General features: G+C 39.5%; 1 protein-coding gene across 2 annotated transcripts in view; it reads right to left on the bottom strand.

Annotated features, from left to right (window-relative positions):
* Nucleotides 1-15420, bottom strand: part of NBAS (NBAS subunit of NRZ tethering complex) — a 331046-nt gene that overhangs the window by 120758 nt on the left and 194868 nt on the right. For both annotated transcript variants that reach the window (XM_073216361.1, XM_037026472.2), the window contains exons 36-38: nt 10560-10724; nt 7675-7788; nt 7239-7335 (exon numbers count right to left, since the gene is read on the bottom strand). In XM_073216361.1, coding sequence (XP_073072462.1) covers nt 7239-7335; nt 7675-7788; nt 10560-10724 — 376 coding nt within the window. The remainder of the gene's footprint in view (nt 1-7238; nt 7336-7674; nt 7789-10559; nt 10725-15420) is intronic.

The raw sequence follows: 15420 nt of genomic DNA, 5'->3' as shown, positions 1-15420 counted from the left end.
TAAAATCGGAATTCAGCAAAGTTGCAGGATACAAAATTAACACACAGATTTCTGTGGCTTTCCTATACACTAACAATGAACTAATAGAAAGAGAAATCAGGAAAACCATCCCAATCAGAGCTGCATCAAAAAGAATAAAATACCTAGGATTAAACCTAACCAAGGAAGTCAAAGACCTATACCCTGACAACTATAAGACACTCTTAAGAGAAATTAAAGAGGTCCCCAACAAATGGAAACTCATCCCATGCTCTTGGCTAGGAAGAATTAATATCATCAAAATGGCCATCCTGCCCAAAGGAATATACAGATTTGATGCAATCCCTATCGAATTAGCAACAACATTCTTCAATGAACTGGAACAAATAGCTCAAAAATTAATATGGAAACACCAAAGACCCCAAATAGCCAAAGCAATCCTGAGAAGGAAGAATCAAGTACAGGGAGGGGGGCATCTTCCTCCCCAACTTCAAGCTCTACTACAAAGCCACAGTAATCAAGACAGTTTGGGACTGGCACAAGAACAGAGCCACAGACCAGTGGAACAGATTAGAGACTCCAGACATTAACCCAAACACATATGGTCAATTAATATATGATAAAGGATCCATGGACATACAATAGAGAAATGACAGTCTCTTCAACAGATGGTGTTTGCAAAACTGGACAGCTACATGTAAGAGAATGGAACTGGATCACTGTCTAACCCTGTACACAAAAGTAAATTCAAAATGTATCAAAGACCTGAATGTACGTCATGAAACCATAAAGTCTTAGGAAAAAACATAGGCAAAAATCTCTTGGACATAAACATGAGCAACTTCTTCATGAACATATCACCCCAGGCAAGGGAAAAAAAAGCAAAAATGAACAAGTGGGACTATATCAAGCTGAAAAGCTTCTGTACAGCAAAGGACACCATCAATACAACAAAAAGATATCCTACTGTATGGGAGAATATATTCATAAATGACAGATCCATAAAGGGTTGACATCCAAAATATATAAAGAGCTCATGCACCTCAACAAACAGAAAGCAAATAATCCAATTAAAAAATGGGCAGAGGAACTGAACAGACAGTTCTCCAAAGAAGAAATTCAGATGGCCAACAGACACATGAGAAGATGCTCCACATCACTAGTCATCAGAGAAATGCAAATTAAAACCACAATGAGATATCACCTCACACCAGTAAGGATGGCCACCATCCAAAAGACAAACAATAAATGTTGGCGAGGTTGCAGAGAAAGGGGAACCCTCCTACACTGCTGGTGGGAATGTAACCATTATGGAAAGCAGTATGGAGGTTCCTCAAAAAGGTCAAAATAGAGATACCATTTGACCCGGGAATTCCACTTCTAGAATTTACCCTAAGAATACAGCAGCCCAGTTTGAAAAAGACAGACGCACCCCTATGTTTATCACAGCACTATTTACAATACACAAGACAGTACTGCCTACTGCTACTGGCAGTTAGAAATAAGCAGTAAAATGTAAATGGATATTATGGATAGGAAAGCCAAGAAAAGGTTTTTTTCCCCTCCCCACAACCTCTTTCCCTCCTTACTGATGTATAGAATTTCTAAAATTTAGCTGGAATTCCAGCCACGTGTAAATCATGTGGTATTCACTAAAGAAGGCAGAGCAGAGAAAGAGAATTCAAAGAAAATACTCAAGTAAACTACATTGGAACCTTGAAAAGTAAAGAGGCTAAGGAGAAAAAAAGTACAGATGGCAAGGTTGTCCTTGGTAAATTTATATACATTCAACTCTTTAAAAAAAAAATTCTACATGGAGGAGGCTGGGAAAAAGATGGCAGCATGAGAAGTGAGGCAGAAAACTCCTCCAAAAGCCACTCCTTCTGTGATCCGGAAGAACCCAAATCCTCCCCAACCCCAGCTCACAGGAGGGAGTGAAAGCCTAGGACAGCTAAACACCTACACCTGGAGATCTGCTCCAGGAGCACAAGCCCACATTATATGGTGCTCTGGAGATTACAGGGGTTGGAAAGCAAAGACAGGCAGGATACATGGAAAAACTGAGATTCCAGCTGCTTGTGGAGAACAAGTACCCAAAATTGGCTGCTCTAAGACAAAAGAAAGGCAGGCGCTTTGAAAGAGTTCCCAACACTGAGAGGGCTGCTAAAGGGACGAGGATTACAGAGCTTGCTGCAAAGGAGAAGGATAGGTGGACATAATCTTCCTGGCACACTCAGGTCAGCTGACTGGGAACTTTCAGGAGCTTCAGGTGCTCCATGCCTCTGGCTAGCAATGCAGCGCCAAAGGTCCACTGAGGTATGCAGTGGGCCACTCCTTCCTACCTGCCGGTACCTGTTCACAAAACTGCAGCACATGCCATTACAACAGGCCAGCCAGAGGGCAGCCCCGCCTACAGCAACTACACAGGTGTAATGCAGAGCCTGCTCCCTGCACGTTCAGCACACTGGGCCTGGCAGTGAAGGTGGGAACTGCAGGTGTGAAGAAAGAAAAAGCTCTTTCCTTTCAGGCAGGTACTGGCACCATGTGCCTACAACCCTTGCCATTGCTCCAGGGGCTGGGCAGCTCAAGAGAGGAGACCTTCTGGGTACTAAAGGGTGCTGCCTACACAAAGTTATTATTCCATATAATTCATTACAAGTATGAAGCGGCAAAAGAACCCTGTTCAAACTAAAACCCTACAAAAAACACAAAAAGGGCTCGATGAAACTGAAATCACCATTCTTCTTGATAAAGATTTCAAAATAAAAATCATAAACATGCTGATGGAGCTACAGAAAAATATTCAAGATCTCAGGGATGACTTCAAGAAACAGAAACCTTGAAAAACAGTATCTGAAATGAAGCATACAGTGGTGGGATTTAAAAGCAGTTTAGAAGAGGTAGAGGAGAAGGTCAATGGAACAGAAAATAGAGAACAGGTATAAAAAGAAGTTGAGGCACAGAGAGAAAAAAGGATCTCTAGAATGAAACAATAATTAGACAACTTTGTGACCAATCCAAACAGAACAACATTTGCATTATAGAAGTCTCAGAAGGAGAGAGAGAAAAAGGGATAGAAAAAGTCTTTGAGGAAATAATTGCTGAAAACTTCCCAAATATGGGGAAGGAAATAGTCACTCGGCTCATGGAAGTGAAGGATCTCCCCAAACAAGGGACCTAAGGAAGACAACACCAAGACATATAATAGTTAAAAAGGCAAAGATCATGGACAGGGACAGAGTATTAAAAGCAGTCAGAGACAGAGAAAAAAATCAGATACAAAGGAAAACCCATCTATCATCAGACTTCTCAGCAAAAACTTTACAGGACAGAAGAAAGTGGCATGATATATTCAAAGCAATGAAACAGAAAGGCCTCAAACCAAGAATATTCTGTCTGGCAAGACTATCATTTAAATTTGAAGCAAGGATTAAACAATTTCCAGATAAGCAAAAATTGAGGGAATTTACCTCCCACAAATCATCTCTACAGTGTATTTTGGAAGAACTGCTATAGATGGAAGTGCTCCTAAGGGTAAATAGCTGTCACCAGAGTAAATAAAACCACAGTAAAGGAAGTAGAACATTACTAAGCAAATACAAAATTAAATCAACTACCAACAAAGTCAAGGGATACATAAAGAGTACAGAATATGCACCAAATATGTAAAGAGTGGAGGAGGAAGAAAAAAAGGGAGAAAAAGAAAAGAACCTTTAGATTGAGTTTGAAACAACATAATAAGTGAGTTAAGTCAGACTGTTAGAAGGTAAAAAAAACTGCCCCTGAATCTTTGATAACCACAAATCTAAAGGCTGCAATGGGAGTAAATACATATCTGTCGATAACCACCCTAAATGTAAATGAACTGAATGCACCAATCAAAGGACACAGAGTTACAGAATGGATAAAAAAATTAGACCCATCCATATGCTGCCTACAAGAGACTCACTTCAAGCCAATAAACATACACAGACTAAAAGTGCAGGAATGGAAAAGATATATCATGCAACTAACAAGGAGAAAATAGCAGGAGTTGCAGTACTTGTATGAGACAAAATAGACTTCAAAATAAAGAACATAACAAGAGACAAAGAAGGACATGACATAATGATAAAGAGGTCAGTCCAACAAGAAGATATAACCATTATAAATATCTATGCACCCAACATAGGAGCACCCAAATATGTGAAACAAATACCAGCAGAATGAAAGGGGGAAATAGAATACAAAGTATTCATTTTAGGAGACTTCAACACACCAGTCACTCCAAAGGATAGGTCAACCAGACAGAAAATAGGTAAGGAGACTAGCACTGAACAACACATTAGAACAGATGGACCTAACAGACATTTGCAGAACATGCCACCTAAAAGCAGCAGGATACACATTCTTCTCAAGTGCACATGGAACATTTTCCAGAAGAGATTACATATTGAGCCACAAAAAGAGCCTCAGTAAATTCAGAAGAATTGAAACTGTACCAACCAGTTTCTCAGCCCACAAAGGTATGAAACTAGAAATTAATTATACAAAGAAAATGAAAAAGTCCACAAACATATGGAGGCTTAACAACATGCTCCTAAACAATCAATGGATCAATGACCAAATAAAAACAGAGATCAAGCAATATATGGAGACAAATGACAACAATAACTCAACACTGCAAAATATGTAGGATGCAGCAAAGACCATGCTAAGAGGGAAGTATACTGCACAAAGAAATAAATGGTGTCTAAATTGGTAAGAAAGAAGTTAAACTGTCATTGTTTGCAGATGATACGATATTGTACATAAAAAACCCTAAAGAATCCACTCCAAAACAACTAGAATAACTGAATTCAGGAAACTTGTAGAGTACAAAATTAATACACATAAATCTGTTGCATTCCTATATACTAACAATGAACTAGCATAAAGAGAAATCAGAAAAACAATTCCATTCATAATTGCTTCAGAAAGAATAAAAAACCTAGGAATAAACCTAACCAAGGAGGTGCAAGACCTATACCCAGATAATAACTACAAGACACTCACGAGAGAACTGAAGAAGAAAGACACCAATAAATGGAAATACATCTCCTGCTCATGAATAGGAAGAATTAATATTGTCAAAATGGCCACCCTGCCTAAATCAATCTACACATTCAATGCAATCCCTGTCAAAATATCAGCAGCATTCTTCAACAAACTAGAACAAGTAGTTCTAAAATTCATATGGAAGCATAAAAGACTCTGAATAGCCAAAGCAATTCTGAGAAGGAAGAATAAAGCTGGGGGATTATGCTCCCCAACTTTAAGCTCTATTACAAAGCCACAGTATTCAAGGCAATTTGCTACTGGCCTAAGAGCAGACCCATAGATCACTGGAATAGAATAGACAGCCCAGCTATAAAGCCACAAATATATGGCCAATTAATATGTGATAAAGTAGCCATGGATATACAATGAGGAAATGACATTCTCTTCAACAGCTGGTGTTGGCAAATCTGGACAGATCCACGTAACAGAATGAAACTGGATTACATCTAATGCCATACACAAAAGTAAACTCAAAATGGATCAAAGACCTGAATGTAAGTCATGAAACCATAAAACTCTTAGAAGAAAACATATAAAAAATCTCTTGAATATAAACATGAGCAACTTTTTCCTGAATGCTCCTCCTCAGGCAAGTGAAACAAAAGCAAAAATGAACAAATCGGACTACGTCAAACTGAAAAGCTTCTTTACAGCAAAGGACACCAATCAGTAAAACAAAAAGGTATCCTACAGTATGGGAGAATATATTCGTAAATGATATCTGATAAGGGGTTAACATCCAAAATATATAGACTTCACATGCTTCTACACCCAGAAAGCAAATAACTTGATTAAAAAATAGGAGCAGGATCTAAAAAGACACTTCTCTGAAGAGGAAATTCAGATGGCCAACAGGCACATGAAAAGATGCTCCACATTGTTAATTATCAAGGAAATGCAAATTAAAATCACAATGAGGTATCACCTCACACCAGCTGATGGCCAGCATCCAAAAGATAAGGAACAACAAATGCTAGAGAGGAGGCAGAGAAAGGGGAACCCTTCTACATTGCTGGTGGGAATGTAAATTAATTCACCCATTGTGGAAAGCAATATGGAGGTTTCTCAAAAAACTAAACATAAAAATACCATTTGACCCAGGAATTCCACTCCTGGGAATTTAGCCAAAGAAAACAAGATCATAGACTCAAAAAGACATATGTACCCCTATATTTATCATGGTACTATTTATAATAGCCAAGATATGGAAGCCACCTAAGTGTCCATCAATAAGTAAACGGATAAAGATGATGTACATATACACAATGGCATATTGTTCAGTCATAAGAAGAAAACAGATCCTACTATTTGCCAGAACATGGATGGAGCCAGAGGGTATTATGCTTAGTGAAATAAGCCAGACAGAGAAAGAAAAGTACCAAATGATTTCCCTCATTTGTGGAGTATAACCACAAAGCAAAACTGAAGGAACAAAACAGCAGCAGACTCACAGAACCCAAGAAGGGACTAGGGGTTACAAACAGAAGAGGGTTGGGAGGGTGGGTGTGGAAGGAGGGATAAGGGGATTAAGGAGTATTTTGATTAGCACACATAATATAGGGAGGGTGTCACGGGGAAGGCAATATAGCATAGAGAAAACAAGTAGTGACTCTATAGCATCTTGCTACACTGATGGACAGTGACAGCAATGGGATGTGGAGGGGGGACTTGATAATATGGATGAACATAGTAACCACATTTTTGCTCATGTGAAACCTTCATAAGATTATATGTCAATGATACCTTAATAAAAAAATAAATAAATAAAATAAAAAAAATTCTACATGCCACTACACAGAAAATTCTTATGATTAAACATACATCTACAGTCTATGAGGTAAATATTTAAGAGTTCTGAATTAAAAATAAAAACAGAAATAAGTATGTATTTGAGCACTTTATACCATTCACTGTAAGAATCGCTTTACATAATTGCAACTTAAAGGTAAGAATTGTATCCTATCTTTTTAAATCCTCGATATTAGTAAGTATCTGAAAAACATAACGTTCTCAATAAAGGATTTTAATAAATGAATAAATGAATGACAGCATCCGTTAAGCTTCTCAAAATTACTGAGAAATTTAGTAGTTTTTCCTCTTGTTCATCGTACATTTATACTTATTGTTCTCCTAATACAAGTTACATACACGCTGTCAAGGAACTAGAACCCTCTTCATACCTTCAGTTGTTGGAAATACTTCTTCTCCTTCAGTTTTAGTCTCTGCGAGTTTCCCAGTTCTCAGCAATACTTCTGCAAAGCTTTCTGCTGGGACATTCTGACAGGTGTTACAGGTTACTTTAGGCTAGATAAAAGCAGCAGCTGCACCATTTAGTAAGCTACCTTTTTTTTCTATGAAGATACTCTTAACAATTATAGGAGTTTATATTTTATGGTGGTAAACTTCTGATTTACTAAAGCATATTGTTTTATGTAAAATTTTAAACAAATTTTAATCTCATAATGTTGCAATATGAAAGAAATCACATAAAACCAATAAACATGAGTGAAAATGAAGCCAAAGAAGTACATTTTCAGGGAAATATGTTTTGTTTACCCTAAAATGCCCACAACAGCATGACAGCTAAGTCTATTTTGGAGGCCTGCTGTTCCTTACCTCTGTGACAAAGGGATCAGAGAGCACAGATTCATAAAAAGGATGACAGCCTTGTTTTTCTAGATCTTCATTGGCTATGGTTCCAATTCGATAAGCACCACCAAATTCTTGTCCCTAATTAGAACAAAGTAAAGAGCAGTGGATAAAAAAGAGAGCAGGCGGGGGGAAGCATGGGTTTCAGGAGAAACTCATCAACGTGCATTGTGTCATCTAAAGACAGTGTGTCCAAGTGACAGACACCCAGCAGAAAACCTGAGAATAAGTGCTGTATGAGCAGCACTTCAACCTCACCTCACCTGCAATGGCTTTTGATCTTCCTGGTCACACTGACATCAATGACTCAGAAATACTGAAGCAACTGGTGTTATACACATGGTGAGTTTCCTATCTATACTGCAGTCAGAGTAGCCGTCCTAAAACATCATTTTGCACATATTGCTCCCCTGCTCACAAAACCTTTCATAGCTTTGAACAATGCAAAGACCTAATAGTATCAAGTCTAAACTGTAAAATAACATGTAAAGCTATTAAATGTCAAAAAACGCTACAGGCCACCTCTTCACCCTGACCAAAGCAATCTACTTTACGCATCTTACTGGCCTCTGTGCCTTTCTTCCACTGTGAAGGTCCTGTCCGTGCTGACTGCCTAGTGAGATCCCACCTCTCCTCCTAGGCCCACCTCAGACCTCGCCTGCTGAAACCTTACCAGATTAAGAACATAGAATTGTGTCCCTTCCATTACCCCCACCTCCTCCAGAACCGCAATTCATAGGAATGTCTGAATGACTCATCATCAGCATTCCTCCGAAGCAAGTACTTGTATCCCTAGGATGGGTAATTATCTTTGTTTGCTTTCCTCAAATAGATTATAAACCTCCTTAAAGCGTGAACCAAGTAAATGATATTCATCCATTCCTCCAAAGTTTACTGAGCACTTACTTTATGCTGAGCACAAGCTAGGGAAACAATGAAGCTGCTGCTACAAATGACAATAAATTACAACTCTTCTTAACAAAAACTATATACATATTAGGCACAGGGTTAAACACTTTATCTAAGACCTACACCCTGAACAAGTTCAACAGGTAAATCAGAAAAGTGACCACAATCATAACCCAGAGTGACACGTGCAACAATAAGAGAGGTACAGACTTACTCCCCAGTCAAGCACGTAGCATCCAAGTCATCGGTATCTTCACTGACTCAACTATCTTCATCTGCTTATCTCATCCTTAGTTCTCCTCTTTGCTGCACATTCCACATCCAGACATCAGCAGGTCCACAAAATGCATCTCCAAACCAACCACCTCCCGCTTCCTTTGAGGCTGTCCTAGTGCAAACCACCAGCCTTCCACCCGGAGTGCTGGAGTAGAGCTCACTCTGCTTTTACTCCTGACTCACTCCAGCCCTCTACACAGCAGTTAAATGATCCGACTAAAAGTAAAGCTGGACCACCCAACTGCACTGCCTACATCCTCTGGTAGCTTTCCATTTTACTCAGAATAAAACCTACGGTCCTCATCACGATCTAGATAAAATTCAGTACGGCTGGCCTCTTCACCACGTCTCTGATCCTAGCCCACTGTTCACTCTGCTCACACCACATCAGCCTCCTTTGTGTTCTACCAAGACGTCCAGCCCCTCCCCTTGCAAAGGGCTTTGCACTTGTTCTATTCGTCTCAATTTGTTTTCTGTTCAAAGGGATTCCTCTTGTGAGAAACTAACTTCCGCATCTAAATCAGAACTTACTGCCCCCAGTATCACTCCCCATCCCCTCACACTGAGTCGTCTTCACAGTGCTCATTTTCACCTGCCTGGAGTAACCGTACAAATACTTCATGTGCTGGGTTCCTTTTCTCCCCCACTGAAATACAGGTTCCACAGGGGAAGGAATTAGACTGAAGTGCTTTGCCATTCTATTCTCAGTGACTGGTACAGTATCTGACACACAGAAAATACGGTAAATATCTGCAGAATGAATGAATGAATGAGAGCGACACCCAGTGAGTGTATTGGGTAATCTTATAAACACACCCCTCTTTGTTCTCCAGTGTCAGACTGAAGAACCATGGCTTGATAATGCCGAGAAGATACCAGGGGAACGAGGGTCAAAGTTTCCCAGAAAGGAAGCTCAATTACACTCATGCTCGTCCTGACCTCTACTTATAGGATCAAAGAATCTGTTAAATTTTTCTCTTTACCCAGAGCCCCTATTGAAGACTTGTGCCATCCCCAACCCCCACTCCCCATCCCAATACTCATATGTTGAAATTCTAAGCTCCAGTGGATGATATGGGCCCTTCAGTAGGTGAGGAGACGTGGAGGCAGAGCCCACATGAATAGGATTAGCTTCCTTAGGGCCTCCTCTGCCAAGTGAGAAAAACAAGATGGCTGTCTATAAACCAGAAAGCAGACCCTCCCAGACACACTGAATCTGAGGGCACCTTTATCTTGGACTTCCCAGCCTCCTGAATGGTAAGAAATAAATGTTTAAATGTTTAAGCCACCCAAGTCTATAGTATTTTTGTTAAAGCAATCTGGAAAAACTTAACTCCCACACTGGCATCTAGCCCTTTTCCTTGACTACTGGCCTGTAGAAATACAGCAAAAGCGAAAGCATTGTTATAACCATAATACAAACTTCAGTTATGACACAGAAACCAAACTGTCTAAATCTATTATCTGTGTTCTTTCCAAGTACTCCATAGTAATATACTACATTCTATAAATAATTTCCTATCTGATGGGAGGTCTAGATTTCTTAAAAGATTATTTTAGTAATCTAGAGAAGACAAAGCTGTTAACAAGTCAAAACAACTGAAAAGCAGTGCCAATGAACTGGTGTAACTGTTCATCGATTTTACAGAGAGAGAGGCATTGCTTACTTGCAGGGGTCGAAGGTAAGTCAAAGACGTCTTCCACCACTGACCGTCCGTGACAGCGTGCAGCACAGCCCTGGTGGTGGTCGTGGTGCTCGACAGCACTTTCATGGTTGTAGCGGTGGTCCAGCGGAACAGGTCAGCTGAGCTTCGGCCCGGAACACTTCCTTCCTATGTTTTAAAAGAAAATAACCTATGTTATTTTAACCCTATGTTAAAAAAGAAAATGGCAAGAGTTAAAATGTGCATTGTCCTAGGAACAGAGAGTAAAAATGTGACTACTTGAAATGATCAGACCTGAAGACAAATAAATTTAAAAATCCATCTTGGCTTATAACAGATAAATGTAAAGCAAAGTATTATGGGCATATTGCATCTCCTCGAATCATTTACAGAAGAAAATCTGGTAACGGAGAAAACATCACTGTGCATTAGTCAAATACTCCCTTTCAGAAACATTTATGTCGTAAATAATGGGTTCTTAATTTTCTACCAATGTAATACCTTACCAATGAGAAACTCTTGTTTGTTTCTTTGACAAGACTTTTAAAGATTTATTATTTAAATTAAGAAATAAATTATTGATTTGAACAGTGCTACTGTGACCTAGACAAAGGTAGAGAATCCAGATGATCCACCCATAAATGTTGAAAAGTATTTTGTTTTTCATCTAAAAAAGTGGAGGATTAAATAACATTTAGGTTTATAACACAGAAACCTCCTTGCTGATCTTTAGGCAATCAGCTAAATCCTAACTCTACATTTACTAATTTGATAACACCACGTGGAGAAACATGCCAATACATCAACATTCTTTTAAACAGAAATGACAGCAACCACAATTGCTTTTGGTCAAAGAAAAATACTTGTTCTACAAAAATAAAGTCCTTGGTTTAGTGTCTGCCTGATTATTCCTAATCGTCTATCCAGTTAAATGAAAGAAACACTAAGGCCTTGTCTTCTAATTTCAAGAGCTTTCTTGCTACTAGAAGAATTGCTTAATTTGACTATTTAGGTCTACAACACAACATTCATAAACACAATATTTAAGTAATAAAAAAATGATAAATCATGTAACAAATACTTAGGATATTTGTTACTCAGCAATTACCATGACATCATCATATAACAAATACTTAGGATAAATGCACTGTTTTAGACCAACCTGACAGTTGCCATATGTAGTAGGTAAAATTATGCACCCATTAAAGACATCCATGTCCTATTCCCTGGAACTTGTGGATATGTTACATTACATGGCAATTGGGCTTTGCAGATGTGATTGCAGACCTGGAGGTGAGATTACCTTGAATTATGAGTGGGACTAACCTAACATAAAGCAGAGAACATATCCCAGCTAGGATCAGAGAGAATTAGAAAGATGCCGTGGGGGAAGGGGTAGGACAGATCTGAGGAATGAGGGGACCAGCCCATTGTTGCAGTCTTTGAAGATGGAAGAAGGGGCCACAAGCCAGGGAATGTGGGTGACATCCTGAAGTTGAGAAAAGCCCTTAGGTGACAATCTAGCAAGGCACTGAGGACCTCAGTCCTACAACCACAAGGGATTAAGTTCTGTCAATATGAGTAAGCATGGAAACAAACTATCCCTCAAGAGCCTTCAGAGAAGAACACAGCCCTGTAGGCACTTGGTTTTGGCCATGTGAGAATAAGCAGGGACCCATCCAAGTCTGCCCAATTTCTGTCCTTTGGGAATTATAAAATGATCCATCTGCACTGTTTTAAACTGTCAAATTTGTGGTAGTATGTTTTAGCAACAATAGAAAACAAAAACATGTTAGGATACTGAATTTCTAGAAAACCATTGTGAATATGTTCTTGCTTCTATAGGGAAATGTATTTAAACTATATTAACCAATGCTTACAATTTACTCAGTTTGCTTAGGGTTTCCCATTTAAACATGTGAGTAAATGTGTCTTAACCCTAAAAGAAATGGTAATTGAGTGACACAGCAGAGGTGCTAATGCCGCTAAGGCAACCCAGCCTCGATCTAGCAAGCCACGTTGCACAGCTTAAATTTACACAAGGTAGTATATGTCAAACATATCTAAAAAATAAAAAAAAGTTTTAGAAATTGTGCTTCCTGTGGGATTTTGGGCCATTGACAAAAAATACAAACCATTAGCTCAGTACAATATTATACATACTATAATTATGAAAGTAACAATTTTTAGAAAAAAATGAATGATATTTTAACCAAAGAAAAAAAATCATGTTAAATTGCCATTATACTTACAAGGGCAACCAGGCTAACAATAACTGTTTGGGATGTAGGTGCCAATAAAAACCAGCACTTCTCCTGAGTTCCAGACTGTGGCAGATGCTACAGGGGGGCTCACTACACTCCATGCTGACCCCCTTACAGACAGACGGTCTCAACTCTCGCTACAAGTTGTAAAGTTAAAAACTACACCTCCCAGACTCCAGATAGTTGGCTTTCCACACAGATCCTGGTTTTCGTCAAATGAATGCACGAAAAGGATCTGGGGGGTAGAACTACAGTAGAGACCATCCTTCTGGTATTTCCGCAATTTTCTAAGGGCAAGCAATAAATTTAACTCTCTCCTCCTTCTTTCCTTCTCTCTCCCCTCTGACCTTCCCCATCTCTACCTTTTTATAGTCCTAGTTGCCTTTTTGCAGCAGTGACAAAAGAACAAAAGTTCTGCAATAGTGTAGATACTCTTAGAAATACACCTAAAGCCTGCTCTTCCAGTCCTTTCAGTAATTTTCTAAGTTCCCCATTTAAAAAAATCCCCCTCTGCTAATAATAGAATGTTTTCTGTTACAACTGAACTGTGAATGATTTTTTAAAATTAATAAAAACTATAAGCAGGAATCAGATCAGCAGTATCATCTTATTCTGGAGTGGAAAACACGGCTTAAACCTACAGTCATAATCAGGATAAAAATCTTCCTGCTAGTCTACCTCTTGAAATGACTTCTCCCAGGCCGAGTTGAGTCTACAGAGCAGACACATCTAACAAAAATCACCCTATCAGCACGGCACTGGGAAACTGAGTGGAACAAACTTCCAGAACTGCCCTGAACCTGTACTGTCTTACATGGTAGCCATCAGTCATGTAGGCTACTGCACACTGGAATGTGGCTATTCCAAACTGAGAGGTGCTATAAAAGTAAACATGATGGATTTTTAAACACTTGGTGCCAAACATAATAAATGAACAAAATAACCCACATGTGCTTCGTCTCCACCAACAAAGGCTACAGCAGAATGCACCCTTTCTATTGACAGACATAACCAAGAGGGAACCTAGCGGGCTAAGCCTTTCATTCTCAGTTCCTTCTCTCGATTTCAGCAGTTATGCACCCTCCCTTCTCAGTGTGTTTTAAGGGGCATGGGGTGGTGGGAGGGGACAGAATGAAAGATCACTAACTACTACTTCTGAAAAGACAAGGTAGAAAGCCCTACAGGGGAGAAAAACAATTCTCCCTTCAAGATAAATAATGATGACAGCTGCCGCATCTTGAATGCTTGCTATGTGGCAGGAGTTCACCAAGTGCTTTCTACGTATACTGTGTGCAAAAACTGAAAGGGATCACAAAAAACAAAAACTGTTGTTTTAAAGGTAGTATTACTAAAATTCTTTGCTTTCCTTAATTTCTTTGCTATTTGAGGAATGGCAGTGGGGCCTCATTTCTTCTCTACTTCAATAACATACACAGCTGACTCGTCATGTCTGACTCCACTCAACAGGACAGCACCAAGCCGATTGCAGCTCCCACACTCTAGAAGCCTCTCCTTTCCAGTAAGGCTACCACCGCGGTGGCCAAGGAGCTTTTGATGTTACACAGCGGTGCAGATGTCACCTTCAACTCTTGCGTTATGGGGGTAGTGCCTCTTTCTGTCGGACTGCTCATCACTGTGCAGGTAACCCACATTCCCCCGCTCCCCCTGGGGGATGAGCAGCACCCAAGGACTTTAGAGCAGCACAAAGAACACCACCATCAGATGTGTTTTAGAAATATTATTCCTGGCACTGGAATCCAGTCAGGTGATTGGTGCACTAGTCCAAGCTTAGAACAATCGGGAACTGAAATTAAGACACGGATGCTAGCAATACATGAGGTTACCATATAGAATTCTTCCACCTGAATAATTTATTAAATACAAATGTTTTTATTCTTAATTCTTCTAAAGATGAAAGGGCCTGGGGTAGGTCGGATAAGGAGAGAAACTCAGATTCTGAATCCAACCATCTAAGAAAGAGTTCATGGTCACCAAGCTGGATCTTAGTGAAGAACTAAAGACACAAACACACACACGAACGAACACAAGCAAACTTTAATGGTCTGCTAAGCAAGGTGAGGTGAGAAGCAGTGCAACTGAAAATGAGCAATACAAAGTGCTGAGGAAAAACAGAGGACCAGGTTCACAAAGAGGAATAAGAAAGATCTACACGTTACTTACAAGAGTAACACCTAGGAGTCTTGTTTACAATTTACAATAATCCTAATGGCTAGCATTTATTAAAAGCCAACAAATATAAATTTCTTATGTGAAGTGTGTCTCAGACATGAGCTAGCTACTTCAGATGGTCACCCCTGTGCTTTACAACAGCCCTGCAGAGCAAGTATCAGAACACACTGGCCACAGAAGTAGAGCACACATCAAACAAGTGGGGTGTGCTTCCCACGGTCAGCTGGGCTGGGGGGTGTCTCCTCTCTTCTTACCCAGGTCTGGCTATCAAAATGCACAGTCCATTTGTTATCTTCAGGGTTTGGACATAAGTATCTCACACACACACACACACACACACACACACACACACACACACACACCTATTTGTATTTATTAAAGGTCATTTGTTCTTCTGCATTGTAAAACTA

This window comes from Manis javanica, chromosome 1, assembly GCF_040802235.1.
Source record: "Manis javanica isolate MJ-LG chromosome 1, MJ_LKY, whole genome shotgun sequence".
Lineage (NCBI taxonomy): Eukaryota > Metazoa > Chordata > Mammalia > Pholidota > Manidae > Manis > Manis javanica.
This window is presented reverse-complemented; position numbering and strand designations above follow the sequence as displayed.